This window comes from Umbelopsis ramanniana, assembly GCF_025399195.1.
Source record: "Umbelopsis ramanniana AG unplaced genomic scaffold K450scaffold_41, whole genome shotgun sequence".
Taxonomy (NCBI): Eukaryota; Fungi; Mucoromycota; class Umbelopsidomycetes; order Umbelopsidales; family Umbelopsidaceae; genus Umbelopsis; species Umbelopsis ramanniana.
In genome coordinates this window covers 23,741-49,223 of record NW_026252127.1, presented here as the reverse complement: position 1 = coordinate 49,223, position 25,483 = coordinate 23,741, and the positions used below count along the sequence as shown (strand labels likewise).

The window sequence follows — 25,483 nt, the reverse complement described above, 5'->3', positions numbered from 1 at the left end:
TGATATGCAGGGCCAGTATTCAGTCATCCAAAACTATGATATTGGAGAATCAAGAACCGAGGACGCTACAGACGACGATTATGCTCAAGACGTTGCCCCAGATCGCAGATCAGGTAGACGCAAAATCAAAATAGAGTATATCGCTGATAAATCTAGACGACAAATCACTTTCTCAAAAAGAAAAGCCGGTATCATGAAAAAGGTACGCCGTTCTGCTCTGATGCTACTCAGCTCTTCGACCATGCGTCTTAGCATCATGTTGCATACACCGACGATGCCCATCATTTTATTTACATGATCCCCCCCAGGCCTATGAACTGGCAACCTTGACTGGAACCCAGGTATTTTTACTGGTGGTATCAGAGACAGGTAAGATTAGTGGGCACTTTGGAGCGAGAAAAAAATTAGCATCAGTGTATTTACGATGGAGAACCCAATGATTTCTTATCGGTCAGGGCTGGTATACACATTCACAACCTCCAAGCTACAGCCACTGGTGGCCAAGGGGGAAGGCAAGGGCCTTATCCAAGCGTGTCTGAATGCGAATGGCTGTGAAATCCCTTCGCTACAAGTAAGCCATTACTTCAACTTCCCAAATGATTGGGTGTCCTAGTGTCTATCTCTCTAATTATTCAAAAACAAAATAAAAAACCTAATCCATGCTGGAAGATGCCGGTGATACATTGCGAGATGTCCCATGCAAGGAGTGGAGAAGGCGGGGGTCTGGTAGCGGCGGATACGACTGACTTCGATCACCCCGAAGGCCACAGCCATCATCGCTATGTCACTGGACGTCCTCAACACCACTTTCCCTTTCAACCTCAGCTTTATGCTACACACATGCAATAATCAAATGTATGGGCATGGGCGGCACCCGTCCCCTTAAAGTGCAGTTCTTACCAACATCATTCATAAAATTCATCGTTGTATGCTGGATTTGAATCCAACACAATGGGGATTTATTAAGGAGAGGTCAATACATTTACAGAAATGAATGGCAGGCATGTGTTTGTTTCACATAAAATGAGACGAAACGCCTTATAAATAACGAGATTTAAACCTCCAAACTGAAATTAGATGAGGCGTTGATCTATGACCTCCCGAAGCGCCACAGAATCCTGTTGGTTAGTGGATCTCACAGTGCAAAGAACATTTCCCTCGCCATCAATGCGAAGATGCGCCAAAGCTGGCCGTCTAACACCCAGATCGCCTGCCGCTATTACTTCCTCGCCAATGATTTCGATAGCGCAAAGCCCTACGTCCGTTTCCAGCGATTCCGCGACCTTTTCCATTGTTGTAACGAACACATGTGCTGGCTGAAACTTGACTTCATATTTAGGCAGTGATAACCAAAGCTTTCCAAACTGAGATGTGGTGATGCGGAGTGGCTTTACTGGTGGTGCAGCTTCTGATGTTTGGGAATCGTTGCTTGATAATTCCAGATCGATCAAGCTCTTCATGAGATCATCCGGTCGTGTCTGTTCAGCGAAAGATTAATAACGGTACATGCGCATATAAGGTGATGTGCATCGACTTACATTTGGATTTGCCTTATCGCTACGTATTGATCGAGCCTCGTATTGGTTGGTATGCGATCTAGCAGTAATGCTGTGGAGTTAATCATAGTTGTGGGTGATGATGATATGAAACAGTTGGAAAAACGTCATTGTAATTAGGTATGCTTACCTGTAGGAGTTTGATGTCTTCAACCTTCTATGTTGAGAATCCTCCTCCTCTGATTCACCCCTGGATGAAGTTGATGACAGCTGACCGATCGATGAGGACTTCTTGTAGCCTGACAGAGAAATAAGGTATTAATTGAATGTCACAGGAATCAAAGGCTTGGTATTGATTTTCAAGACAACGAACCTAAAGATGGTATGCTGCTTGATGAAGAAGCATTAAAGTTGCTCTCGGGATATCTATTGTTCGTAGGGCGATCAGGATTAGCGGTAATCTAAATGTTGTAAGAAATGAAAGTTAGAGTGTCTCTATGCAGTATACAGGTTCACGATAAGAAAGAAATAGCAAAAAAAAAAAAAACCAACCGGCTTGTCCCAGTGAAGGTATGGTGGGTTAGTTTCGACTATCTGGTCGTAATCCAAGGTTTCAATGAATTTCAAGAGTTGGTAACAAGCCTGAAATTAACGGTCATTGCCTTGTACACCTAAGAAGAGCAGCATATACGGGCGAGAATATCTTACCTCTTGAACTTCAAGTACTGTTGACCTTCTTAGCTTTTTAGCCATGTCAATGAGACTGCTTGGGCATATCCTTTCACGTGCAATACAATCATGGAGGATAACGACATTATAGACGATCAAATCATCATCGTCTACATGAGAAAAGTCAATATCGGCATACGTTTGATACGGGCTGTGCCTTGAAAAAAATTGCCATTCCTACCTTTGATGATCAGGAGCCATTTTTCTAGCTGGTTAATTATATCAATTGGTTCCTGCTCAGCTATATGGGTATTTTCACCAAGTGTCTATTGTCAGGTGTTAAGGGATTGGTTCGATGAGGGGGAATGTGAGGCTTGAAACTAATATGTTACCTTAAAAGCAATTTTCAGAAGCGGTCTGGGTATGGTTGGTGAATTCTTTCTTTTGAGCAGCTTGTAAAATATGTCGACGGCCTTTGTGCGGAATTGTGTATTATTTATATCATCATAGATCGCTGATAAACCAACGAGATTGAGTGGGATGTTTGCAAAACTTGTAATGGTTCAAAGCATGTTAAACATTTATCTACAATTGATTGGAGAATACGTTACCTGATCCAAACCGAGCGCAGTAGTCGTCAACATATTTTTCTGGTAGAGATCTCCCAGACTCAATGATAACTTGCAACATAAGTTCCAAGTACCAGTCGGTGTCGGTACAATGATCCTCAATTTGCTTTGCATACCACCCACAGAGTTTGGCGTGAAACGGCGTGCCTTGCAGTGCCGAGCTTGACATGGCGATCAGACAATTTTCCTGAATGTTAAAGATAACCTCGCTCGTCGCAATGCGCTCTATTAGGTGCATTGCCTGGGGGTATATATCATTAGTTATGGTAGGAATGGTATGTATAGCTCGATGGTACTTTACCTCATCGACCAAGGTCTCATCTCCATTCGATATGGCAATAGCCTCCGAGATGACTTTGCCATCGCGCCACTCTTCATTCCAAAATTCGTCGTCCATTAATGACAGGCACCGTAGTCCCAAATATTTCAATATATGATTCTGAGCTGCCACAAACCGCTGTACCGCCCGAAAAGGCTCTTTCCCCTCCTCTATGAATTCGGAAACATAGTGCGATGGGATTTTGCTCAAAACTCGAACGCACTGGTATATAATCGCTTAAGATGATAAGAAGGATTTGTCAATGAGCTGAATGCCTTGGTGTGGAATAAATGAGCGTTTCCAAACGACATACCAAATGAAGCATCGACTCCTTTCTCAGCGGCACGCAGAGTGTCCATGACGATCTGCGCAATTTCACTGGTAGACCTGAATGTAAGGTGTGGACGCTTTTAAGCATCTGAGTTTGCTCAAAACAATGAACACTTAGTTATCAACTTACCCCAGTCCAGCACTTTGCACGATTTCCAAGATCTCGATACAGTGCATCTGGACCCATGGTGACGACGTTCCATGATAGTCAAAAGACTTGTGTAGCTTTCCACCAAGGATATACCTTAAGTGGTTGATGATAGCGGGTAAAGCCTCTTCATATAGCGCTGGTGTTTTCTGACATGGATCTTAGGTTCATTTCGAATGTAAAGGCAATCAGATATATGCTTTGGCCCACTGCTAACCTTTATCAGATTCCTCCATATTCCAATAACTGCACCTAAAACACTTGGATCCTTATCGACCAGGCCCTTTTCTAAGATGGGTAAAAGCTGATCTTGTAACTGTGGGTCTATTTCCAGCTGCCAATACAGTGCAATGTATGCCTTTTTTCGTACGGTTTCTCTAGATAAAGTAGAGGTATTCATATGAGATGGCGAAGACCAAGCTGCAGAAGCAATGACTGAACTTACTTTTGATAATCCGTATTGATTATCACCAAATCCACTACTGCTTTGACGATTTCCTGCTGTCGAATGTTGCTAATGGCCACTAAAGCTGCACACCTGTCCTGAAACTTTGCACTTTGTAGGTCCTACAACAAAAATCCATGATTTAAACCTGACACACTATTGACGAAATCATAAAATGCGGGCATACCCTTTGCAGAGTGTTGGTCAGCATGATGGCCAATTCGTTGTCGTTTTCAATGAACAGCGTTGAGGCAAGATATCCAACGCGTCGATCAGCTATGGACTCTCCGCTCTGTGTGATCATGATAGCATAGATCAAACCGAAATCCACATTGTATCCCATCATATGACAGTGAATAAGCCGAATCAAATACTCCTTCACTTTCGACTACAGAACAGGCACGGTCGCGTTTCAAAACTCAGTGTTCCTATGCTGACTTTGAAGGTGGAGCGATAAGGAGGAAACCACTTACCGAAGAAACGTCTGGCAAACCTATTCTGGACTTTATGTATTCTAGTTCACTATGTATATGATCTCTTTCCTCCTAATGGTTGCAATTGTCAGCGAAATAGGCGAGACTGATGGTTGCAAAACGATTCAAAGATATCAACGTGGTACATACTGCCTTGCTCTTGGCTTCCGAGACCTTTTTGACAAACCTCATGAGATCATGGCTGATGCCTGAGGCTAGGAATTCTGATCCTCTGTATATTGAAAGAGTGGACATTTCCAGCGAACAAAAGGTACTGTACTCGGTGCACGGTCAATTCACGAGTGGGAAATTTTTGTGGCTCACCAGCCAATGAAGCCTGCAGCATGACCACCACTGCAGCAGTAACTGCCCATAAAACTCGTATCAGCCAGCGTCTGCCTCATGACTTGGCCACATAACAATGTTACCGAGTGATAGGCCTAGTGCTAGTAGAACAAAGTCATAGACGGCAAGTAATGGCCAATTGTATTTAGCCATACCTGGGCCAGAACGTTCGATAGTTATCGTGCGGTTGTAAACCTTAGCTCCACAAACCGTATATCTGTGCAAGATCGCATTACCCTCCTAAATTCCGTTATTGCAGGGTGGGAACGCGTTGTTACGGCAGAACGTTGTCGATAACCCCCGGCCAAACAGATCTTGTCTAATAGTAGAGTTTCAAGTTACTGCGGGCGTATTGGTGACACCATTATTTGCGACAAAGGTAAGGCAAAATGATAATGTGAAAGTTTATTATTACCGCGCACAGGCGCACCAAGGTCAGATAAAGCAGGCTAGAGTGGAGTAAAAGCAGAAAACGGAAGAATTAGTGAGACGCCCGCCCTGAGCGCCTGGCTAGAACCCTGATAATTTTCTTCTATTACCAACGTGACTCCATCCGTTTCGAGGGTTCGCTCGTCTCGTGGCACCTTGTAACATGCCAAACTAAGTTTTGCAATATGGCGCATTGGAAGTAACATCGCCCAGAAGAAGTGATCCGGTCAAGCGAGAATGGCATGAATGGTAATTAGTAACGTCAGATAAGAATAGGGTCTGTGATCGATTTGGACAATAAAGGAAGGATCCTGACGGTGATACCGCGCATTAGGATAGTGTGCGCGTTCTCAACAAGTACAAAAGAAGAAAAAAAGTGGTTTGGGAGGCTCACCCAGCCCATGATGGAAGCCAATGAACTGTTTGATTCAGTGCTATGGCTTTCCTTCTATTCAAAGTCCTCTATCTGACTAATGTTCACATTAGAAAAACCACGTTTTATGATCCAACCGCGCACGGCTGCCATCCATCAAATGTACTTGTAGCATCATGACAGGCTTTCCATTCAACCAACCAACAGACACGAAGATGAATATGCAACGCCATATCTTTTTCAACATCGAAGCGCTTTTTTTTCTTCAGCCTTCACTACACACCACTTCCCTGTTTTGGTGATCCGTACAACCTTACTCATCCTGTAAAGTTTTTCCCAATGGTGAGCAGACGCCCCCCACCATGGTTTGCAATATATTGATTCTCCGGCAGCTGCGGGAGGGAGGGTTTGTTCACCATGATGAAAATTGGTGCAGAAAAAACGAGGATGTGGTTGTAACGTTACAGCGCGACGATACGGAGGTCTGTGCTTCATGTGCAGATACAAAGCGTACATGACGATGTGAGCTCTCGGTTTTCTTTGACTTTTGTTTCTTTCATCCAGCTCACACACTCGAATCGGGGCTATCACTTTTTTTTTTTTTTTTTTACTTTTTTTTACTTCTCCGATAAAATAGATTCACCAACCAAAAAGCATGGCTCCTCTTTATGAGGAAATGGTATGCGGGAAAACAACTGTTTTGGCTGCGATAAGGTGGTATGGTCAGAGTTCAACTTCACCCTAAAGTTCACTTTGCGATAAGGTTGGTTTGATCAGGGTTCAACTTCACTTTGCGATAAGGTAGGTTTGGTCAGGGTTCAAGTCAACATAATGGTCCACTGTACAACCCTCGCAGATTTCCTTGTTGGAGCAGACCCTGTCTATCAGTAGACATCTGCTGACCGTAAACAAGTCATATTACGACAGACCCCCTGATATAGCTCTGTTTCAGCTTGTTTATTCCTACTGTAGCCGCTTGTTAGATTGCAGGCAAATTTCGAGTCCGAACATTCAAATGCACCTAGTTTGTAACCTCACATGGGCTGGCTTTGTTGAGCGGAGGCGGGTGGAAGGCTCGACCTAGAAAGATCTACAAGTATGAAAGTGAATGAGGTGTCGGATGATATTGAGCATCAGGGTCCAGAAGAACATCCTAATGGACCCGCGAGGCGCTCGGAGAAAATGTCAGTAACTCGTACAAAGTCGGTCGTGGGTAAAGAAAGATAGTAAAGAGCTGTGCATTTGGTAGGAGGCGGAGTGTATTTGGGGGACTGTCTGCCAGGAAGTCTACGTCTTGTTTTTTTAAAGTTGAACACAGAAAGCCTACATTTGTGTTTCTCTTCCTTTTTTTCCTGGGTGCCTTTTTCTTTTACAGCTTCGCCAATTTCCTATAAATTACAATGCTGCGAAGAACAAGTAAAGACGCTCCGTCTAATACATCTTCATCCAATCTTTCTTTTTCTTCTCTCCGTTCAGCCGACTCTCTCAGCCGATCTAATTCTAGTATGCAGGAGAAACTTATGGAGGATATGTCAATCATCGATGACCTTTACAATGATTTCGCCGATCAAGTAGAGACGGATTTTTATGAGGTCGAAGTCAGATACCGCGACCGTGAGCAATCTATTCAAGACATATATCAATCTGAACTCGCGTACATTGCTTTACTACAACATGGCCGGGAAGTGTTCGAGAACAAAATGCGGATACAAGTACAACAACAGTCTAAGCGAGGCGGGTTATTGTCGAGCAGCAACAAAATCATTTGCACCGATCAAGAAGTCAATATTTTATTTGCTCTTCATCAAGATATTCTGACCACGCATCATCGCTTTTTGGACGAGCTCGATGAGCGATTTCGTATCTGGGGGCCAACCCAACTTATATCTGATGTGTTTCGCGAGTTTGTAAGCATATGTCTCAGCAAGACTTATCCACTGGATGCCTTATACTAACATGTGTCTTTTATCACAGTTACCCAAACTTGCCATGGTTACTCAAAAGCGAATACAATCTTTCTCAGCGTCCATCATGACGCTTGAGAGATTGATGAAATCCAATGCATTTAAAAAACTTTTGGAGGTGAGATTTGACACTACCCGGAATTACTACTCATTATGGGTGAGAAATTTACCTCCTGAAATTTTTTTTCAGACTTGGCAGCAAGATGCGCCTCAACAACATATTACTCTGCTCGATATTCTCAAGGCACCGATACAGCGAATGAAATATTATGCCCCTGCTTTGCGTGTTTTGGCACAAAACACCGATCCTCTCCATCCTGACTATGCCCATATGTTACGGTGCACAGCCAAGTTTGAATCTCTCAACATCGATATGACCGGAAGGTAACACATTTGATTATCACGCCAAACGGTGTTTTGGCGGTTGTACAAATGACGAGCACAACAAAATATCTAATGCATATTATTTCCTTTTTTTTTTTTTTTCCTTTGTGATAGCCTTGAAGATGTTGGCAAACTTTGTGATGCTTTCGAAATCTTCCAAAAACTACGTGAATCACCTGTTCTGATGAATGAAGACCGAAGGCTTCATTTACGTGGTGACCTCTCAAAATTCATGAATGCGGATGGATCAAACCCAGAGCCGCGGGTCGTGCTGCTTTTTTCAGAAGTCCTCGTGTATGGACGTCTAATGAAGGATGGCACGATCTCCTACCGCGGACAAATGGACCTCTCGACAGCAGTGGCACGAGCTTCCAACGCTGAAAGCAATAAGCGTTCACATTGTTTCGAAGTGGTTGCCACGGAAAGCCAAGTCGTTTCTACCATGTCTATGGGAGGCGGTCCCAATATGCTCCTGAGCACGGGTGGTTCCACCATTTCTGTCCAAACCAAGCATATGTTCCAAACTCAATCAAGAGAAGAACAGACCCTATGGGTATCTGAACTACAACGCCTTATTCGATTCAATAAGGAAAAAAAGGCTAAACCTTCTAGTCATACTGTACGCCAGAGTTCTGATGTTCCCCCTAGCTTGTCGCGAAGTACCACATCCTCATCCTCTTCTACTGCAGCTTCAGGAGGCGACCTATTTGATTTGAGAGGAAAACCTCTGTACAAGAAGGTGAATGCGAAGCAACCCGTTCATCGGGGCATCAACAGTCATGAATTTATGCCCTAGGTTGCGCGCATGTCAAAAAAGGGTTCTTCTCCACTGTAAGGAAGAACATTTTCCATATTTAAGCATCCCCAAAAATGAAGAAAAACTCCTAAAAAGATAAATGTACAAAGTATATCCCCCCATTCCACTCTCTCTCTCTCATCTTTCAAGCGTATTTGTATTGTAATTGAAAATAGTATGTTTTACTTTTTATTTCTTTTTCATTATCATTTTTTTTTCTTTATATTTTATTGTACTTAATCAATAACATACATGCCAGCAAAAAGCTATGGTACCACGTTGTGGTGATACAGATATCAGCCTATTTCCCCTCATCTTCTCGAAAAAACGTACAAGTTTAGTGAAAGGGGGACGTGGCGTTTAGTGTTGACTCCATTGAATGGACTTGAGGTCGATGCCTTCCTGAACCTGTAAATGCCAATTTTTTTGAGTCCGTGCTCACGCTGCCAATCCAAATTCATTCGGTTTCTTCACTTACCATCTCCCACAGAGGTGACATGTCACGAAGCTTGTTAACATGGCCAACCACATGATTAATCACATAGTCGATTTCTGCTTCGGTTGTAAACCTGCCAATACCGAAACGAATTGAGCTGTGAGCCATTTCATCGTCAGCACCAAGGGCGCGGAGGACGTAGGAAGGCTCAAGGGAGGCAGACGTGCAAGCAGATCCAGATGAGAGAGCAATTTCCTTGAGAGCCATCAAGAGTGACTCGCCTTCGACATAAGAGAATGAAAGATTGACGCAACCAGGGTAAGTGTGCACATCATCTCCGTTACGAACAACCTGTTCAACCTTGGACTGGATGCCATCGATCAAGCGCTTTGAAAGGCGGCTGATTCGCTGGTCGTCATACTGTAAAAAGTGTGAGAATGAAAATAAGTCACTGTTCCAAGACTCCAGAAAAATACTCTTGTAACGCATGCAAAGAAGACGTCTCAGAACCCCTGCACAACATTCATTGCGAGGACAAGATCATTCCATGTATCAGACCACAATAGGGCCAGAAAAAATGATTCCTCGCTCGTTATGCGATTATTTTACGTGTATCGAGCGGAAACACGATTCGTCACAGAAACCCCCCAGCCACACAAATGAATCTCCAAAGTTGAGTTTTTTTTCTAACATACCTCCATCTCCTCCGTTGCAATCTTGCAAGCAGCGCCAAGGCCGACAACCAAGGGGGTAGGCACGGTACCGCTACGGATGCCTCTTTCTTGACCACCACCGCTTTGTACAGCTTCCAATCGAACTCTGGGTCTACGGCGAACATAAATGGCTCCAATACCCTTGGGGCCATAGAGTTTGTGGCCGGAGATACTCATCAAATCAATATTCATGGCATTCACATCCATGGGGATTTTGCCGACAGCTTGAGCAGCATCGGTGTGGAAGAAGACCTTGTTTTTGCGGCAAATCTTTCCAATTTCCTCAATAGGTTGAATGACGCCAATCTCATTGTTGACAGACATGATGGAGACAATGGAAGTATCAGGGCGGATAGCTTCTTCGAATTGCTTGATGTCGATCAATCCGTTGGGTTGAACAGGAAGATAGGTGACATCAAAACCTTCTTCTTGCAATACTCTGCATGATTCCAAAACACACTTGTGTTCCTATCACCGGTGAAGAAGGGGATTAGTACATAGTAGAGGGGGTTGGAGGGAAGGTGGGGCGCTTACAATTTGAGTAGTGATGATGTGCTTCTTCTTGCCCTTGTAAAAGTGGGCAACACCCTTAAGACTAAGGTTGTTAGCCTCGGTGGCACCAGAAGTGAAAATGATTTCCTTGGGGTCGGCACCGATGAGCTTAGCTACTTGCTGTAGAGCGGTAATAATGGTGAGTTTCACGCGAAAGGGACCAATGTACATTGAGATATACCTACTTCACGAGCTTCTTCAACAGCCCTCTCAGTTTCCCAGCCATACTGGTGAGTTCGGGAATGAGGATTACCGTATAAATCGGTCAAGTAAGGGAGCATGGCATCCAGGACTCGAGGATCCATAGGGCTAGTGGCTTGCATATCGAGATAAATAGGTCGACCGGGCTTCTCTATAGCCGTGGTCTCGAATCCGAGGGAATCTAGTAGGTAACATGAAGAGATAATGAGTGGAATGGATAGGCAAGGCAAGGTAATGGCGGAATAACGGAGAAGCGCGGCTTACCGCTGTTAGGCGTAAGGGTCTCTACAGTAGAGGCATTCTGCTTTTGGGCGGTATTGGAGAAAGTTCTGAGCGAGAAGAGAACAACTCTGGGAGCTTGCTTGGCCAATGATAATCGGACAGAAGGAGCAGCAGCAACCTTTAGGATATTACGCTGAAGTTGTCTGGAGAGCATTGGATGATTTATATATCAGCAAATTTCTTACAAAGCCAGTCTGTCAAAGGTAGAAACCCAGAGTCAAAAGATATCAGATTTTATCCGTGTCACGTGATGTCTGTGACGCAGCATCATTTTCCCCACTAGCAAATCTTCGTGGTCTGCCTATTCCCAACGTACTTTCGGCACGTTTGACAGAAAGGTACCAGAAGTACATAGAACTACCCAAGATTTTTTAAGAAGATTTATGCAATTATCAGAATAAGAAGGAGGTGGCTGGAACTTAATGAGATAGTATATAAACTCGTCTTCTCTATTATCCCTTGTGAAATAGCGCCTGTGATGGAAAGCATGGTGGAGAACAGACGATAGGCAGACTTGTAAACTTTGTATGAATATATTTTAAGAAGACATAAGTGCTAGTTGTAGTCAATTGTAATCCCTTCCAGCTTTGTATATATGCTTTTTCAACTAAATTCTGGCTTCATCCTCTCGACGTATACAGTGATGTTGACAGTCGAGACGTGTAAGAGATATTGCACGAATGTATTCATAGTGGTTTATTATCATACACAAAGTATACTTGATGTCAATTTCGTGATGATTAATCAAGTCCAAATTGAGAAAGGACTGTAACTTCATTTCTAACCCTGACGAATGAAGTTTCAGTTGTTGAGCTACTAATATCTCTATAGCAGTTTGGAAGATCTTCTTTGTGTCGTCTCTGGTGTGCGCGACATCCTCTTCCACTGCTTCACTTGAAGCTTCCATGACGATGCATTTATCGCCGCATTCTGTGCACTCACCAAGCCCATCTGCATAGCAAACAGTATCTTTTGAAGTAAACCAGACCGATAACCATACCTAAGTATCTGAACACAGGGAAACAGAGTTGATCCAAATGCCCTTTCATGGTTGTGATGTAGCTGAAAGTAGGGGTGCCATAAAATCTTAAGAAAAGTCCAAAAGGGTGGCTCTCATTATCAAAAAGAATTGGCCATGGCGAGTGGATAGATCGAAATCCAAGCTGCATCTAGGAATAGCTTCTGCTGGATTTGAGTCGGTCTTCACGCCACCCTCTCTGCGTACTTTACCGGGTCCTTCAGCTCTGATGTTTATAGAAGTATACAGCGCAAGGATGATGTATCTAATTAAATGTTTTAGAAACTGGCAACGTTTGGGGAATGGTACCTGTTTTCCTTTACTATATCATAACACCTGTCCCTGACGCATCTTTTCGTAAGGACTTTACATCTCAAGCTACAAAATCATGGCTCGCATGGGTTCTATCATTGAGACGTCAAGCTCATGGTACAGTAAGGGAGCTTCGCAGCACTGTCAGAACATCAAAATGTTACACTTTTTAAAGTTTGAAAGTTAGTTTTAATGCATACAGTCAATTTAGCACAACAGGGGTGAGGTCAGGTGACATTACTTCGCTCTGCACAGACAAAAGCTCATACCACCGGGACCGTGTGCACCCACCAAATGCTGTGTGCCCTGTCCCATGCGCAGTTGTACCGCCCCCATTCCATATATTGGCTTTCATTGCTGGAAATAACCATTATCTCTCCAGAGTCCTTGTATGATGATGCTTCCCGCTGTAAGTCGTTTAGAATGAGATGATGGGAGAGAAGGTTCTTTCGAGTTTAAGAAAGGAAGATGAGGGGTGTGTTCCAAGAGATCGGCGTGCGGATTTACAAATGTACTACCGCCTTTTTTTTTTTAAAAGCATTTTATTTTATTTTTAGGTAATTGCGATCGAAAACCAAAAGCAAAAGCGAAGGAGTGTACTCCATCCCAATTTTTACAAGTAACACAAGTTAGGTAGAGTTTTACAATAAAAAAAAAAGGTCGTGGGTAGGTTCCCATTTTCATCAAGGTGGAGAACCACATTGGGGGGAGAGATTTTTTTTTTTGAACGTGAGAGGAAAAGAAAAATAGCTGAATGAGGGTTTCCATCAAGTGGTATGAGCTGAGGTGCCATACCCTGGAGCAAAGAAAAGAGGCAATCTACCTTCAGCAACACAGAGTGGGCAAATAAATTCATCGCAAGTGGGACAAACAGTGACCCAATTTCGTATGCCTTCCCGTGCCTGCGGGAGACACTGCGTGCAGAATCCTGTCATTTTGCATTGTTTGCATCGAATGAATTTCTCAGTGAATCGGCAGCATCCCATATCGTCTTCGTCGTCTTCGTCTTCTTCGTCGCTACTTTCTGAAGAATGATTATCTTGAGAGGCTGAATGACGCCTCGCTGTGGTGAGCTGATGAAGGTTATGACTCGGCAGAGTCGGCTTGCTGGGGGTATCTCGATAAATAGTATGTACAGACGTAATAAGCGGTACTGCCCGCGTTGGTTCAGGGATGGTCAACGATTCATCACTGATAGAGCTGCAGAAGGACTGTTGTTGACAAATGTCACAGTGCCGGAGATTTTCAGATGCAAATAACATCTCACATTTGTTGCACTTGTGGGCTTGGACGCAACGAGAGCATAGCAGAGTAGTGTTGGACGACCCACTGCCATTTGGGCAAGGGTTGGACGGTGGACAAGAAGTATGTTCAGAGTGATTGTAACGTAAAGTGTCCCCGTGATAGTCTGCAAGAAGCACCTCAACTAATTCCTTCTTCTGGCAACCGTCGCAGAAATGAGCGCCACAGTCATCGCACTGCCAGTGACAAAAAGGGCACCGTATGGCTTCAGGTTGTGAGGTCAGGCATTGTGCACACATGGGCTGTTGGTAACCAATGTATTCTCTACATTCTTTGCATGATTTTTGGGAGAACGCTGGATGAGGAGTCAGGTTGGAGAGGGCGTGTTGTATCTCGGCCAAAACGATGGTGTTCAACAAAGGCCTCGGGCGATGAGTTTCAATTAGTTCAAATTTAGACAACCGCGGTAGCTGAAACTGTTTAGGTGCTGAACACGGTGGAATTTCATTCAAGGAGTCGATCAAGGAATAATAGTCGATATCGGACGATGTCTGTAGTGTAAAATGCACAAGGTTGGGGCATTGTCTGAACACAAGCTGCATCATTTCGTGTAATCGTGAGTCGTCTTGCTGAAAGAAGAACTTTGCATGATCAATGATGGTGACGGTTCTGATTCCATTACGAGCTTCTCGAGACAGTAAAGTTGAAAGCAGGCGTTGAGCAAGTCGATCGGGTATATCATTGAGGACCTTACTGGTCTGTTTTTGACTGTAGGCAAGCGCCTGACTAGTGTTAGTGAGAGGTTGCATGGCTACGGTGATCTCTCGCCAAAGGTGAGGCATGTTGTAGATAAGTTGAGCAAGTTTAGGCGACGCTCGACAAAGCTGAGTGACATCCGTCATGGGTATAAGGGAGCATATTTGGCAGAGGATCTCCAGTGGCAACCTCAACACCATGCAGTTGCTGTACTTGTACATTGCACGGTCAACACTGGATGGAAGTTGAGGCAGGCCCTGTCTGTTTTCAAGGCGATACGACGGAAAGAAAAAGAACTACAGGTAAAAAAAAAAGTAGAAGAAAAAGAGAAAGGGAGAGAGGATGCAAAAAATAAAAAAAAGCTGAGAATAAATAAATAGGAAACGGATGTGGGAAACTGGAGAGGCCAAAACGACCAAGTGTGACCAAGGGTAAGAACTCCTTTGGCCTCCTCCCACCCCCAACCTGAGCTTGGTGCAACCTGCACGAAATTTGCGGGGATCATGTGCAGCCTGGTTTTACTGTGCGTGGTTATGATGGTTCTGCAATGTGTAGAAAGTAACACGTCAAATCATTTAGGAGGTCTCAAGTAGCGTAGACATGGTCAAGGAGTTGATTTTGCTACCATGGATTGGTTGTCAAAAAGACGTTTTTTATTTTTCAGTGAGGATATAAGGTGTCCCGTTTGTTTGTACCCCACAGATTTTGGACCATCCAGTGGCTGTGGCGCGATGGACTGACCAAAGTAGTGAATCATTTCAGGCAACTGGGCATTGAAATACTTTCCGAGATGAATCTCCGTGCAAGGAAGCCAACTGGGGGGGAGGCAGGTTTGCGCGGTTTGCTTTGCGGCTATCAACATGTATCGAAGTCAAAGCAGCGTTAGCGGTTGACATATCGTATTCAACCGAACGTTGACTATACTCAGCGTATTTCTATCCTGCCCGTCACCCTGTGACCTACCCGCATCACATCGTAAAACATTGCCCTCCCCGCGCTTTTGACAGGTATTTTCAGCGAGCTGAATTTGGTCTTATCTGTGCAGATAAATCGCTTATCACTCCCATAGTCGGTTATCAGGTGTTTACTGTACTCACACCGCCTAAATGGGGGGGGGGGAACAGGTGCTGCGTTAACTGCGGGGTGGGCAGTGCGTTATGAAACGTCTCTCGAGCGGTCATGCGTTTAAGGGGATACTTACATCGGTAGTACCCCGGATCGGCGTCACCTTCGCGCATAATGGAAAGAGTGTCAAGCCCGTTGGCGTAATGTCTGCTGCAAAGTAATTTCCAAAGGTGACACACCATCTGCCAAGGTCAGTAAGGGATAGAAACCGTAACACTACTTTACCATTTTGGAGTGTTACCACTTTGTTCTTCCCAGGCTCTCTCGCGCGCCCCCCTGGCTTCACGTCACTTGTAAATCAAGTGAGAATTTTGTTTGGGATATCATGGACGCACCATGTTACAGCCTACGTTGGGATTTATTGGGTGCATATTTGTGCCTTTGTGCATTTTTCATGCTAATGTAAGTGAGGGAGTTTTTTTTTTTTTACGAGTTAAAAAGGGTGGAAATTTCTACATGATCGACCACAGGCCCAGTGTAACAGTGGAAAGTGGGGATAGCCACCCCGTAGCACCTAGGCCAGTCACAAAGAGGCTATTTACAACTTTTGGATACGCTCACGGAGAGTGCTCTCAAGCTTACGACCGTCAGCAGCGAACTTGCGGATACCTTCGGAAAGCTTCTCAGTGGCCATGGGATCCTCATTCAATTCCCATCTGAACTTCTTCTCATCGTTGAAGAAGGAAACCTTCTCAATCTTCTCGTTCTTGGCACCTTCGGGGCTAAGCTTGCGCTCGAGCTTCTTGTTATCCTTTTGGAGTTCGGCAAGAAGGTTGGGAGAGATGGTCAAGAAATCGCAGCCAGCGAGCTCTTCAATTTCACCGGTGTTACGGAAAGAAGCACCCATGACAATGGTCTTGTAACCGTGGGCCTTGTAGTACTTGTAGATGTTGCTGACAGAGACGACACCAGGGTCCTCAGTGGCAGAGTAGGTCTTACCAGTGGAAGCCTTGTACCAGTCAAGGATACGACCAACGAAGGGAGAGATGAGAGTGACACCAGCCTCAGCGCAAGCAACAGCTTGACCGAAACCGAAGAGAAGGGTCAAGTTGCAGTGAATATCGTGCTTGGTCTCAAGGATGTGAGCAGCCTGGATACCTTCCCAGGTGGAAGCGATCTTGATCAAAATACGCTCCTTTGCAACGCCAATATCCTTGTACAAAGCAATAAGACGAAGAGCCTTCTCGATGGTGGCATCCTTGTCAAAGGACAAACGAGCATCGACTTCAGTGGAGACACGACCAGGGACGATCTTGAGAATCTCGCTACCGAAATTGACGAGCAACTTGTCCAAAGCCCACTCGGTTTGTTCGTCCAAGGAACTGTATCAAAGGGAAAATGTCAGTGACTGTCCTTATTACAAGTCCACCCTGTCATCCTTGCATAAACAAGCTTTCCGCCTCTCCCGATAATGAAAATATGGCTCAACTTACCCTCCCTTGGCCTTACCGAACTGCAAAGCTTCATCAATCAACTTGGCATAAGATTCCTTTTGGGCAGCAGCCAAAATCAAAGAGGGGTTGGTGGTAGCATCCTGGGGCTTGTATTGGGCGATAGCTAAAGAAAAAAAAAGTGTCAAAATAAGTCGGCTGAACTGAGGACTGTCGGTGTAGTCGCGACGTATACTTACTTTCGAAATCACCAGAATCGGCGACGATGGTAGTGAATTGCTTGATTTGGTCGAGAACAGACATGTTAAATGAAGTAGAAGAGAGATGTCGGTTGGGGGAAGTTAATGGAAATTATATTTTTATAGTACCGTTATTACCATACGGAACATTTACCAAGCACTTTAACGCCCGCTGAAGCGTCATCTTGGCTGACTGTTGCTGATGTAACAATGTCCGCTAGCCAATAGAACGTTCAGCATCGCTCCCCTGTGTCTAACTAACATCTCCAATTGCCCCAACCTTTTCGACCATCCAACCTTTCAATGTGTGTCCATATCCTCAAACCTATCAAGTGCTCCTCCTAGATACCTATCAATTTTTGGAATGAATAAAATGAAACATAATAGACATATAGGTGCTGATTAAGCTCTTAGTCAACACTTATGTTTGATAGATGGCGGGTTATGATACCGGGGCTCCCGTAGGGCGGGGTGTCGACGATTTCATCAGTGTCGCTTCTGGCCATCATTGTAGTCTATGTACATGGACGTTGATAGAAGCCAGTCGATGTGAAAAGACTTTTAGTAACCCAATGCACTTTATCGATAGCTACGGTATGTTCCATGCACTCAAAGGATTCTATTTCTCACAAAGTGTGTACAAGATTCCTATGTGACTGCTCTACATATCACCTCATCAGCGAATCCGATATCAAGCGAGAGGACTGCGCAACGAAGAATTTCGTTAAACCGCTTAGTAGGTAAATTTACCCAGGTACCTGCATACAATGAAGCAGATGGTGCTGACCAAAGGACTATCGCACCGGTATCGGCTATGTAGTTATAGGTTTTTACGGTGTTGGTGCCGGTTATGGAAAATATTCTTATTATGGTTGCTGGCTCTAGATAATTCCATGATCTAAACCGATAGTCGTATCCATTGTTGACACTAGACTTCGCCGTCGATTGACTTAAACTATAGTGGCCAGTTTGTTTGCTTGGGATAGCCAGCCCATCGTGGGAGCATCAAGCATTTTTGCCAAAGCTATTGACAGGCTATAGCAAATGGTTATAAAAGCGGGTGATGGTCAAACTGAACCGAGCACAACTGATGTGAGATGATAACACCATCATGGTCGATCCCTTCCGGCCAGGCAGTTGTCCAGTCCGTCAAGCGTGGTATGGGCTTACCGGTTGGTCGTGTTTGCAAGCCCCATTTGAGACTCCGCCATGGGGGTTTAAACCGTCTGTAGGGAACAAACCTGGCGCTCGTCATTCTTTTCTCTTTCTTCTTTACTTGCAAACATGTCTGTTAACGTGAAAACTGTACCTACAACACCATACGAAGGTCAAAAGCCTGGTACTTCGGGTCTTCGCAAGCGTGTCAAGGTCTTCCAACAAGAAAACTACACTGAAAACTTCGTGCAGGCTACACTTCAAGCTATCCCCGAACCTGGTGGTGCGAAAGGTGCAACGCTCGTCATTGGAGGCGACGGACGTTACTACATTCCTGAGGCACTTCAAATCATCGCCAAGTTGAGTGCTGGTGCTGGTGTAAGTATGCTGATCACAATTGAGAGGGGTGGGCTAGAAAAAAAAACAACCTAGTTTGGTAGTCGCCCGTAGCATAACCGTTACGCCCACGTGCGTGGGAGACTTCACGACGGTTTGTTTTTTGGGAAAAAAGAGCAAGCGTTCTGCAGGAAAATCAGATCGATGGGGGAGAAGTGTCTCTCGGATAGACAAAAAAAATTGGTTTGGCGCGCGTTACCTAATCGATACGTAAATTTTTTTTTATCCTTCCCCAGGTCTCCAAATTGATTGTCGGACAAAATGGTATTCTCTCCACGCCAGCTGCTTCCAACTTGATTCGAAAGTTTAAGGCCACTGGAGGTATTCTCTTGACTGCCTCTCACAACCCTGGAGGTCCTAACAATGATTTTGGTATCAAATACAATGTCTCCAATGGAGGTCCTGCTCCTGAGAGCGTCACTAACAAGATCTATGAAATCACGAAGACCATCAAGGAATTGTATATTGCTGATATACCAAAGGTAAGACCAAATGAATATGGGATTCGAGCTCTGTGAGCAGGCTTCTAAACTGATCTGTGCAGGTCGACTTTACTACCATTGGATCCACCAAAGTGGGTGATATGACCATTGACGTCATCGATAGCACTGAAGACTATGTCCAGTTGATGAAGTCCATTTTTGACTTTGATGCTCTTCGCGAGTTCTTCAAGTCCAACCCCAACTATCGTATTCTATTCGATGGTATGAACGGTGTCACTGGCCCATATGGATACCATCTTTTCGTTAAGGAACTTGGATTGCCTGAATCCAGCGTCATGAACTTCAAACCCCTTGCCGACTTTGGTGGCGGTCATCCTGATCCCAACTTGACCTATGCTCATGACCTCGTTGAACGTGTTGAGAAGGAAGGCATTGATTTTGGTGCTGCTTCCGATGGTGATGGTGATCGTAACATGATCATTGGAAAAGGTGCTTTCGTTACTCCCAGTGATAGTGTTGCCATCATTGCCCACTATGCCAAGGCTGCTATTCCCTACTTCCAAAAGAACGGTGTCAACGGATTGGCAAGAAGCATGCCCACCTCGCAAGCTATCGATTTGGTAGCCAAGCAGCAAGGCTTGGAACACTTTGAAGTTCCTACCGGCTGGAAGTTCTTTGGTAACCTCATGGATGCTGGTCGATGCTCTATCTGTGGTGAGGAATCCTTCGGTACCGGCTCTGATCACATTAGAGAAAAGGATGGTCTCTGGGCTGTTATCGCATGGTTGAGCATCATCGCCTATGCCAACAAGCAGAAATTGGCAACCAGTGTCCACGACATTTTGCAGCTCCACTACAAGCAGTACGGACGCAACTTCTTCTCCAGATACGATTACGAAGAGGTTGAGTCAAAGGGAGCTAATGAGATGGTCGAACGCCTTCAGGGACAGATCAAGTCTGGAGAACTTAAGGGCAAGACTTTTGGTAACTTCAAGATTGCCTTCGTCGACGACTTCGAGTACAATGATCCCATCGACAAGAGTGTCTCTAGCAACCAAGGTGTCCGTATTGTGTTCGAGGACGGCTCTCGTGTCATCATCCGTCTGTCTGGCACTGGATCTCAAGGCGCCACTGTTCGCCTTTATGTCGAAAAGTACTCTAATAATGCCGCCGAATACGACGCCGATACTCAAAAGGCTCTCAAGCCTTTGATTGACCAGGCCTTGGCCATCTCTCAACTCAAGGAGTTCACTGGTCGTGACACCCCTACCGTCATCACATAAACTTCTCGCATCATCAAACAAATGAACCAAAGACATTGTTCTCACTAGTCCTCATATCTATGATCCATTTTTTTTTTTTTCGCTTTGGTACCTGTAAAGGGTGTGGACGGTACTCCATGCCACATGGAAAATAAACAACAAAAAATGGGTTTATACATAATGTACAGTATGGTATGGATTGATTGCAGAAATAATGAGGAAAAGGGTGTGGTAGTTAAGGGACGACACTCACCTGTCGACATGTCATAAAGTTGGATCTTTCTTCCTAGTAACGTCTGATCAAGTCCACACTGGCTGGCGCTCAGACTCCATCCTACCTTGATACATTTGTTTTATTATTAGAGTGAAAAATGCAATGTTCTTTTCAAGTATTAGATCTAGTATTCAGAGTTAAGAAAAAATGCGGTAGCCAATAAGTCACATAAAAAAAAATTGCTTGTGAAATGCGTTCGCTCGCTCTCATGGAGAGGAGATCTTCGGAGATGAAAAGTGAAAGATGGCAAGTTGTGTTGTACAAATGGGTGATTTGGATGGCTGGACGTTACGCTACGCTATTCTGTCAATCACAAAACACCAGAGCCTCCTCGGAATGCGGCACATTCAAGACCCATCTCCCAGATATTAACGTTATAAAGGCCCCATTCACCTCGTTCGTTGACGTACTTGTCTTCTTTGGCTTGCATTTTGGATAGATCCACTTTGGTGTTATCGTTCTGAGCACCGGGGTTGTTTTCCCAAACATTGGCATGATCTTGATGACACGAGAGGGTATTGTAGGTAAAAGTGATGGGAATATCGAATGTCCATTGCGCAGTCATGAGGAACTCCATATCAATCCACGCCGTTCCTCCTGCCTCACGAAATCCTCGCGGGATCCGCCATGTATCCCGATGACCAAGAATAAAGTCACCAGCGTGCTGTCCTATTTTGAAAAAGTTGTCCATGGTGATAGGCTCGGGTGTAGGCATAACAAACTGACCGTAGCCAAAAGCATTGATGGGACAAGCATTGAAAACTTTTTCATCATTGGGGAAGGATGGCAAGCGGACAAGCGTCTTGGGTAAATGGTCGGCATGACTAGGATTAAAAGATAAAAATAAGCTTTTTAAGCTTGAAATAGAGCCTCGAACATGTCAATCTATACTTACTTATCGTGTCTGTCCTGATACTGGGAATAAAACATGTTGGGCACAAATGACTTTGATGCCACAGCATTATGCATATTCCATGACCAGATGTTGTCTAAATACACCAGGAGAGAAAACGGGGTTACTCTTAACAACGGACTTTGGGCCAGCCTCACACATTGATGCCAAACCAACCTTGATTTGTACAGAGTATAAACTCCCCGCGGGCAAATCTAATTCCGACGTTTTTGCCCTCATAGTCGTGTAATGGGATGTTACCGATATTAGGACGAGTGTCATGGATCTTCTTGGGGACGCTGATGATTCTATACACCAAGTACTCTGATCTCCTGAACCTATATTGTTCATGAGTATTGGCCATTCCACATCCATTTTTTTTTTTTTTTTCAAAATGACACTTGCCTAAATATATCCTTGATTCGCTGTCTTCCTATCGCCGGATTCCATTCAACGATCAAAAGCTCCATGCGGGTACGTGTACGCATAGCCAAAATGTAAGTGCTATCAATCATATTTTGTAGTCGATGCCGTTGGTCACCAGCGTAGTCGTCACTCCGAGTTACAATGACAATCGACATATAGTATTCAGGGGCAGAACCTCTGTCCAAACAAGCTTCCCAAGCCAGCTTAGGTTCTGTCACATTTGGTTTTTCGCAAGCGTTGCAGTCAAATTCTGCATTAGACAGTAGAATGCTCAAGTTTTGGCCAGGTGCAATGGATGGAAGTGGTGAAGGATCGAAGCTAGACAGATGGTTCAAGGTGAGGAGTAGAGCAACTGACGAAAGGAAAGCCATGAATAGCAGATGCCATCGTGGTCTGTCTTTGATCAGTGTCTGCATCTAAGGGATGAAGGTGAGGGAGAACCAAAAAAAAAAAAAAAAGCTGTGCGTGTGTGTGGCAATAACCACAATTGCCACTCAAATAGCCGTTTTCCCAACCTTCGGTGGTACTGGGAACTTTGAACAATTTTATTAAAAGCTCTGCTTTTGTTGAATAAAGCCGTCTCTTGCTTCCTTCTCCTTTCTTCCGGCGTTGCTATGCGTGCATATCTTACATCAAAGTGGTGTACCACTCTAACTGGATTGGCGTGATACAGACTTTTCAGCTACATACAGTAACGGCGGAAAAATCGACTGAGTATGCTGTCCACAAAGGCCATCGATGTTATTACAGTGTATCTACATCAATAGACGATAACATCATTTTAATTTATTTTCTCAAGTAACTGGCTCTAGAGTTAATAGTATTGCTATGCCTTGAGAATATATCATTGTACACGGCTCAGTTATTTTATTTTTATGATAATTTTCAAAGTGTCTGTGTGCGTGACATAACTGGCTGCCTTCTGCAACTGCAGAAGAAAAAAAAAACTCCCAATCCACAAAGGGTCCATTTGACACATAGATCATGTCAACTCAAAAGATACTCTCAAGACTACAATCCGGCCTTGGCGCAGCAAAGCTTTCGCCCAACATCACCAAGATCTCGGTCTCCTTGGCCACGAAGGGCAAGAATGAGTGCGCTGGTGCAAGGTAAGTACAATATGCACCCACCATTCCGTTAAACATGAATTAACGCTTTTCATAATACTAGACACTTCATCAAGGAAGACTTGCCTGGAGTTCAGTACAACAATCCTGCTGTTGAATATGAAATTATCAAGTCTCCTGAGGCTGCTACAAAGCCTGTTTTGACTGTATCATTCGGTAAGTCTATTCCCCCTGATTATTCTCCACATCACACATTTTTCTAACATTGTGTGTTCTAGCTGATCAATCAACAAAAACAATTGAACTCGCTCGCCAGCAATCATCATCCATTTGCAAACAACTTATGGAAATTGCCGCATAGATATCGCTTTTTCTCATCCTGTATATTGTTTCTTACCTGTTTACAACATTTACCTACTATCATAGACACACCCCAATTGCAAATACATCCTTTCTTTTTGCAGCATTCGTACGCTCGGTGATGATCCGATCCAAGAAATTATAAGGCGAGGCTAGACTGACCGGCGCTTTATTATTATGATTTCAAATTCATTTTCTACATTTGTTTTTTGTTGTGGTGGTGGAGACCAGGTTAATTCTTCAGCCCAAAACGGCAGATGCGAGCTGAGCCATGCCTATGATAAACACGAGCAAACAACAGTCATTGACGAGGCATTTCCATATCAAACTGTATCGCAAGAACAGCAGGATGCCAGTGGAAAATGGTGGGGGAAGAAATCCGGCTATGGTACCGAGCATGGAAGACGACGGTGGCTGACCCTAAACATACATACATCGTTCAGAAAACCATAAGTCACAGTGCATAACCTCTACTCATCCGTACTCACATTTTGGTAAAATAGTCTGGAAGATTGTAATATCAACTCTAGCGTTACAAAATACCAGAACAAGGGCTGTGCAGACAGAGGCGAGTGGTTAGCATACAAAAGTTGCTTTTGCCGTTGTGACCAATTTCTCGGGCTGGTACTTACAAACGCCAAACTAGAGGAGAATGGACTGTCAGGCTCCTTGCTGAGAATAAGATTTGCAAAATGAGAGCGCCCATTTGTCTTGAACTCGGTGATGACAGCATAAATGCCCAGCATTGCCATGGTGACAAAATGAGCCAGTGTCCAATACTTGGCAGTCGTATCAGGCGTTGTTTGAACCGGCTGCATACCCGCCATCATCGCAGGATTGAAGGGGAACGAGGACATGGGATCCTGTTGCGATGAAGATGCAGCAAACATGCCTGGTGCACCAGGTATGTCACCAAACGGAGATGAGCCAGGTCCACCCATACCCATCATACGCTGTATTGCCGCCATTTGATCCTGATATATGCGTGCATTGGCTTCGTCTTCTCCAGGAAAATGTTCTGCCAACTGACTGCTAGATGCGGAGGATGGAGGGGCTCCCAGGCTATCATCAGGGTCAAGGTGACTTCCACGGCGAGGAAGCTGTAATACATTTGGATCCGGTGAGTTGCGGCTGGTGGGGGTGGACGATGACGTTTCCAGCGGTGAGCTAGCTCGAACCCTTTGGTTTTCTATATTTTGTACACTCTTAATGGAGGTAGTCGAGTTCGAAGGAGATGGAACTGGTGAAGGAGTCAATCGATCAGCTGCATCCGGAACATTGCGCAATACGGTTAGTGACAAGATGGAACAGAGGTAAAAAGTCAAAGATTTCCATTTTGGAAAGATTACATACGATATGCTGTACCAGTTATCCGACTAAGACGATCACCGGCAGCAGCCATGATCTTTTGCTGCCGTCGTTGCCTGCGTTTCTCCAGCTTTTCTTGTTCACTCATTCAACGGTTGTGGGCAAACGTGCTTTTTTGTTCTGGCTGGGGTCCAATTGGGTTCGCGATGACCCAAAAGCTTCGGTCCGTTGGTCACGTGTATTTCAAAGCTATGGAGCTTGGACTGATAATGGTCAAAGAGGTGTCGACAGGGTTAGTTTCGTATCTCCATCATGATATGTTTCATGATTGAATGAATTTGTCCTACTAAAAAAAAGTGGGAGATGTAATTAACGATAAGCAGGTAGGGAGTAAGAACAGGATGATTGGACAAGCAAGACAATGCAATGAAAACGGTAAAGGGTAAAGCGTAATTTGCACAAATATGTTTTGTACACATATTTCACCCTTTAACATTACATTAAACCTGATGTGAACTTACAATGCCATTCTGAACGCCCTTTTCCGTTTCCAAGAAATCGATAAAGATGTAACCTACGATATCTTGAGGTCAACTGCTGTTGTGCCACGGTTGCAGAGAAGCTATGGTTCATATGACTTGGATTTATCGAGGTTTTTAAAAAGTTCTATTCACCAAATGGTAGCCATACACTACACGCAAATTATCGAATCATCTATTCTTTTGTCGGCTCACTATAGCTTTAATTTTGTAGACACATTTGTGAGGAAAATAGTCTAAAATAAAAGGGCATGGTAATGACTAAGTGATGTCGTGTCGTCCAATTATTTGTTT

At 44.3% G+C, this 25,483-nt stretch overlaps 10 protein-coding genes across 10 annotated transcripts; 4 read left to right on the top strand and 6 right to left on the bottom strand.

Annotated features, from left to right (window-relative positions):
- Nucleotides 1-115: 115 nt before the first annotated feature.
- Nucleotides 116-544, top strand: K450DRAFT_165879 (uncharacterized protein; the record flags this gene model as incomplete). The annotated part of the gene is made up of 3 exons (XM_051584052.1): nt 116-202; nt 309-369; nt 456-544. Coding segments are annotated over 3 exons (237 nt in total), but the record flags the coding sequence as incomplete, so codon positions are not given.
- A 2,024-nt stretch (nt 545-2,568) lies between these two features.
- On the bottom strand, nt 2,569-4,791 carry K450DRAFT_248307 (uncharacterized protein). Its single transcript, XM_051590211.1, has 9 exons — nt 4,660-4,791; nt 4,510-4,581; nt 4,224-4,424; nt 4,037-4,158; nt 3,809-3,968; nt 3,574-3,740; nt 3,427-3,500; nt 3,096-3,349; nt 2,569-3,035 (listed from the first exon to the last, which is right to left on the bottom strand). The coding sequence occupies exons 1-9, from the start codon at nt 4,762-4,764 to the stop codon at nt 2,751-2,753; spliced, it is 1,440 nt and encodes a 479-aa protein (XP_051443145.1). The 5' UTR covers nt 4,765-4,791; the 3' UTR covers nt 2,569-2,750.
- Nucleotides 4,792-6,979: 2,188 nt separating this feature from the next.
- On the top strand, nt 6,980-9,213 carry K450DRAFT_248301 (uncharacterized protein). Its single transcript, XM_051590210.1, has 4 exons — nt 6,980-7,563; nt 7,631-7,738; nt 7,811-8,004; nt 8,119-9,213. Exons 1-4 carry the CDS (start codon nt 7,057-7,059, stop codon nt 8,798-8,800), a joined length of 1,491 nt encoding a protein of 496 aa, XP_051443144.1. The 5' UTR covers nt 6,980-7,056; the 3' UTR covers nt 8,801-9,213.
- On the bottom strand, nt 8,981-11,183 carry K450DRAFT_248294 (uncharacterized protein). The gene is made up of 6 exons (XM_051590209.1): nt 10,967-11,183; nt 10,687-10,883; nt 10,484-10,621; nt 9,932-10,417; nt 9,279-9,656; nt 8,981-9,208 (listed from the first exon to the last, which is right to left on the bottom strand). The coding sequence occupies exons 1-6, from the start codon at nt 11,136-11,138 to the stop codon at nt 9,161-9,163; spliced, it is 1,419 nt and encodes a 472-aa protein (XP_051443143.1). The 5' UTR covers nt 11,139-11,183; the 3' UTR covers nt 8,981-9,160.
- Nucleotides 11,184-12,836: 1,653 nt separating this feature from the next.
- Nucleotides 12,837-14,639, bottom strand: K450DRAFT_248290 (uncharacterized protein). The gene has a single exon (XM_051590208.1). It carries the CDS (start codon nt 14,531-14,533, stop codon nt 13,082-13,084), a length of 1,452 nt encoding a protein of 483 aa, XP_051443142.1. The 5' UTR covers nt 14,534-14,639; the 3' UTR covers nt 12,837-13,081.
- A 1,091-nt stretch (nt 14,640-15,730) lies between these two features.
- K450DRAFT_248285 (uncharacterized protein) lies at nt 15,731-17,200 on the bottom strand. Its single transcript, XM_051590207.1, has 3 exons — nt 17,068-17,200; nt 16,871-16,994; nt 15,731-16,759 (listed from the first exon to the last, which is right to left on the bottom strand). Exons 1-3 carry the CDS (start codon nt 17,129-17,131, stop codon nt 15,976-15,978), a joined length of 972 nt encoding a protein of 323 aa, XP_051443141.1. The 5' UTR covers nt 17,132-17,200; the 3' UTR covers nt 15,731-15,975.
- Nucleotides 17,201-17,894: 694 nt separating this feature from the next.
- K450DRAFT_248275 (uncharacterized protein) lies at nt 17,895-20,510 on the top strand. Its single transcript, XM_051590206.1, has 3 exons — nt 17,895-18,600; nt 18,855-19,100; nt 19,163-20,510. The coding sequence occupies exons 1-3, from the start codon at nt 18,352-18,354 to the stop codon at nt 20,342-20,344; spliced, it is 1,677 nt and encodes a 558-aa protein (XP_051443140.1). The 5' UTR covers nt 17,895-18,351; the 3' UTR covers nt 20,345-20,510.
- Nucleotides 20,511-20,657: 147 nt separating this feature from the next.
- Nucleotides 20,658-22,374, bottom strand: K450DRAFT_248273 (uncharacterized protein). The gene is made up of 4 exons (XM_051590205.1): nt 21,895-22,374; nt 21,667-21,827; nt 21,493-21,586; nt 20,658-21,421 (listed from the first exon to the last, which is right to left on the bottom strand). Exons 1-4 carry the CDS (start codon nt 22,329-22,331, stop codon nt 20,908-20,910), a joined length of 1,206 nt encoding a protein of 401 aa, XP_051443139.1. The 5' UTR covers nt 22,332-22,374; the 3' UTR covers nt 20,658-20,907.
- Nucleotides 22,375-22,873: 499 nt separating this feature from the next.
- K450DRAFT_248270 (uncharacterized protein) lies at nt 22,874-23,431 on the top strand. Its single transcript, XM_051590204.1, has 3 exons — nt 22,874-23,024; nt 23,086-23,198; nt 23,261-23,431. The coding sequence occupies exons 1-3, from the start codon at nt 22,900-22,902 to the stop codon at nt 23,341-23,343; spliced, it is 321 nt and encodes a 106-aa protein (XP_051443138.1). The 5' UTR covers nt 22,874-22,899; the 3' UTR covers nt 23,344-23,431.
- On the bottom strand, nt 23,351-24,990 carry K450DRAFT_248267 (uncharacterized protein). Its single transcript, XM_051590203.1, has 3 exons — nt 24,696-24,990; nt 23,831-24,606; nt 23,351-23,762 (listed from the first exon to the last, which is right to left on the bottom strand). Exons 1-3 carry the CDS (start codon nt 24,796-24,798, stop codon nt 23,583-23,585), a joined length of 1,059 nt encoding a protein of 352 aa, XP_051443137.1. The 5' UTR covers nt 24,799-24,990; the 3' UTR covers nt 23,351-23,582.
- Nucleotides 24,991-25,483: the final 493 nt, after the last annotated feature.

Bases quoted from the DNA above. Each gene is read 5' to 3' on its own strand.
- K450DRAFT_248307 (XM_051590211.1), bottom strand. From the start codon at position 4,764: ATGTCCACTCTTTCAATATACAGAGGATCAGAATTCCTAGCCTCAGGC. The intron at 3,969-4,036 runs GTAAGTTCAGTC...TACTTTATCTAG, and splicing joins ATCAATACGGATTATCAAAA to AGAAACCGTACGAAAAAAGG. The intron at 3,501-3,573 runs GTAAGTTGATAA...CCTTACATTCAG, and splicing joins GTGCAAAGTGCTGGACTGGG to GTCTACCAGTGAAATTGCGC.
- K450DRAFT_248301 (XM_051590210.1), top strand. From the start codon at position 7,057: ATGCTGCGAAGAACAAGTAAAGACGCTCCGTCTAATACATCTTCATCC. The intron at 7,564-7,630 runs GTAAGCATATGT...CTTTTATCACAG, and splicing joins CTGATGTGTTTCGCGAGTTT to TTACCCAAACTTGCCATGGT. The intron at 8,005-8,118 runs GTAACACATTTG...CCTTTGTGATAG, and splicing joins AACATCGATATGACCGGAAG to CCTTGAAGATGTTGGCAAAC.
- K450DRAFT_248294 (XM_051590209.1), bottom strand. From the start codon at position 11,138: ATGCTCTCCAGACAACTTCAGCGTAATATCCTAAAGGTTGCTGCTGCT. The intron at 10,622-10,686 runs GTAGGTATATCT...ACCGCTCTACAG, and splicing joins CTGTTGAAGAAGCTCGTGAA to CAAGTAGCTAAGCTCATCGG. The intron at 9,657-9,931 runs GTATGTTAGAAA...CACTTTTTACAG, and splicing joins TTGCAACGGAGGAGATGGAG to TATGACGACCAGCGAATCAG.
- K450DRAFT_248290 (XM_051590208.1), bottom strand. From the start codon at position 14,533: ATGTACAAGTACAGCAACTGCATGGTGTTGAGGTTGCCACTGGAGATC.
- K450DRAFT_248285 (XM_051590207.1), bottom strand. From the start codon at position 17,131: ATGTCTGTTCTCGACCAAATCAAGCAATTCACTACCATCGTCGCCGAT. The intron at 16,995-17,067 runs GTAAGTATACGT...TTTTTTCTTTAG, and splicing joins CGATTCTGGTGATTTCGAAA to CTATCGCCCAATACAAGCCC. The intron at 16,760-16,870 runs GTAAGTTGAGCC...CCTTTGATACAG, and splicing joins TTCGGTAAGGCCAAGGGAGG to TTCCTTGGACGAACAAACCG.
- K450DRAFT_248275 (XM_051590206.1), top strand. From the start codon at position 18,352: ATGTCTGTTAACGTGAAAACTGTACCTACAACACCATACGAAGGTCAA. The intron at 18,601-18,854 runs GTAAGTATGCTG...ATCCTTCCCCAG, and splicing joins AGTTGAGTGCTGGTGCTGGT to GTCTCCAAATTGATTGTCGG. The intron at 19,101-19,162 runs GTAAGACCAAAT...TGATCTGTGCAG, and splicing joins ATATTGCTGATATACCAAAG to GTCGACTTTACTACCATTGG.
- K450DRAFT_248273 (XM_051590205.1), bottom strand. From the start codon at position 22,331: ATGCAGACACTGATCAAAGACAGACCACGATGGCATCTGCTATTCATG. The intron at 21,828-21,894 runs GCAAGTGTCATT...TGAACAATATAG, and splicing joins CGAATCAAGGATATATTTAG to GTTCAGGAGATCAGAGTACT. The intron at 21,422-21,492 runs GTAAGTATAGAT...TTTTAATCCTAG, and splicing joins TATCAGGACAGACACGATAA to TCATGCCGACCATTTACCCA.
- K450DRAFT_248270 (XM_051590204.1), top strand. From the start codon at position 22,900: ATGTCAACTCAAAAGATACTCTCAAGACTACAATCCGGCCTTGGCGCA. The intron at 23,025-23,085 runs GTAAGTACAATA...TCATAATACTAG, and splicing joins AATGAGTGCGCTGGTGCAAG to ACACTTCATCAAGGAAGACT. The intron at 23,199-23,260 runs GTAAGTCTATTC...TGTGTGTTCTAG, and splicing joins TGTTTTGACTGTATCATTCG to CTGATCAATCAACAAAAACA.
- K450DRAFT_248267 (XM_051590203.1), bottom strand. From the start codon at position 24,798: ATGAGTGAACAAGAAAAGCTGGAGAAACGCAGGCAACGACGGCAGCAA. The intron at 24,607-24,695 runs GTATGTAATCTT...TTCCGGATGCAG, and splicing joins GATAACTGGTACAGCATATC to CTGATCGATTGACTCCTTCA. The intron at 23,763-23,830 runs GTGAGTACGGAT...ATGTATGTTTAG, and splicing joins CCAGACTATTTTACCAAAAT to GGTCAGCCACCGTCGTCTTC.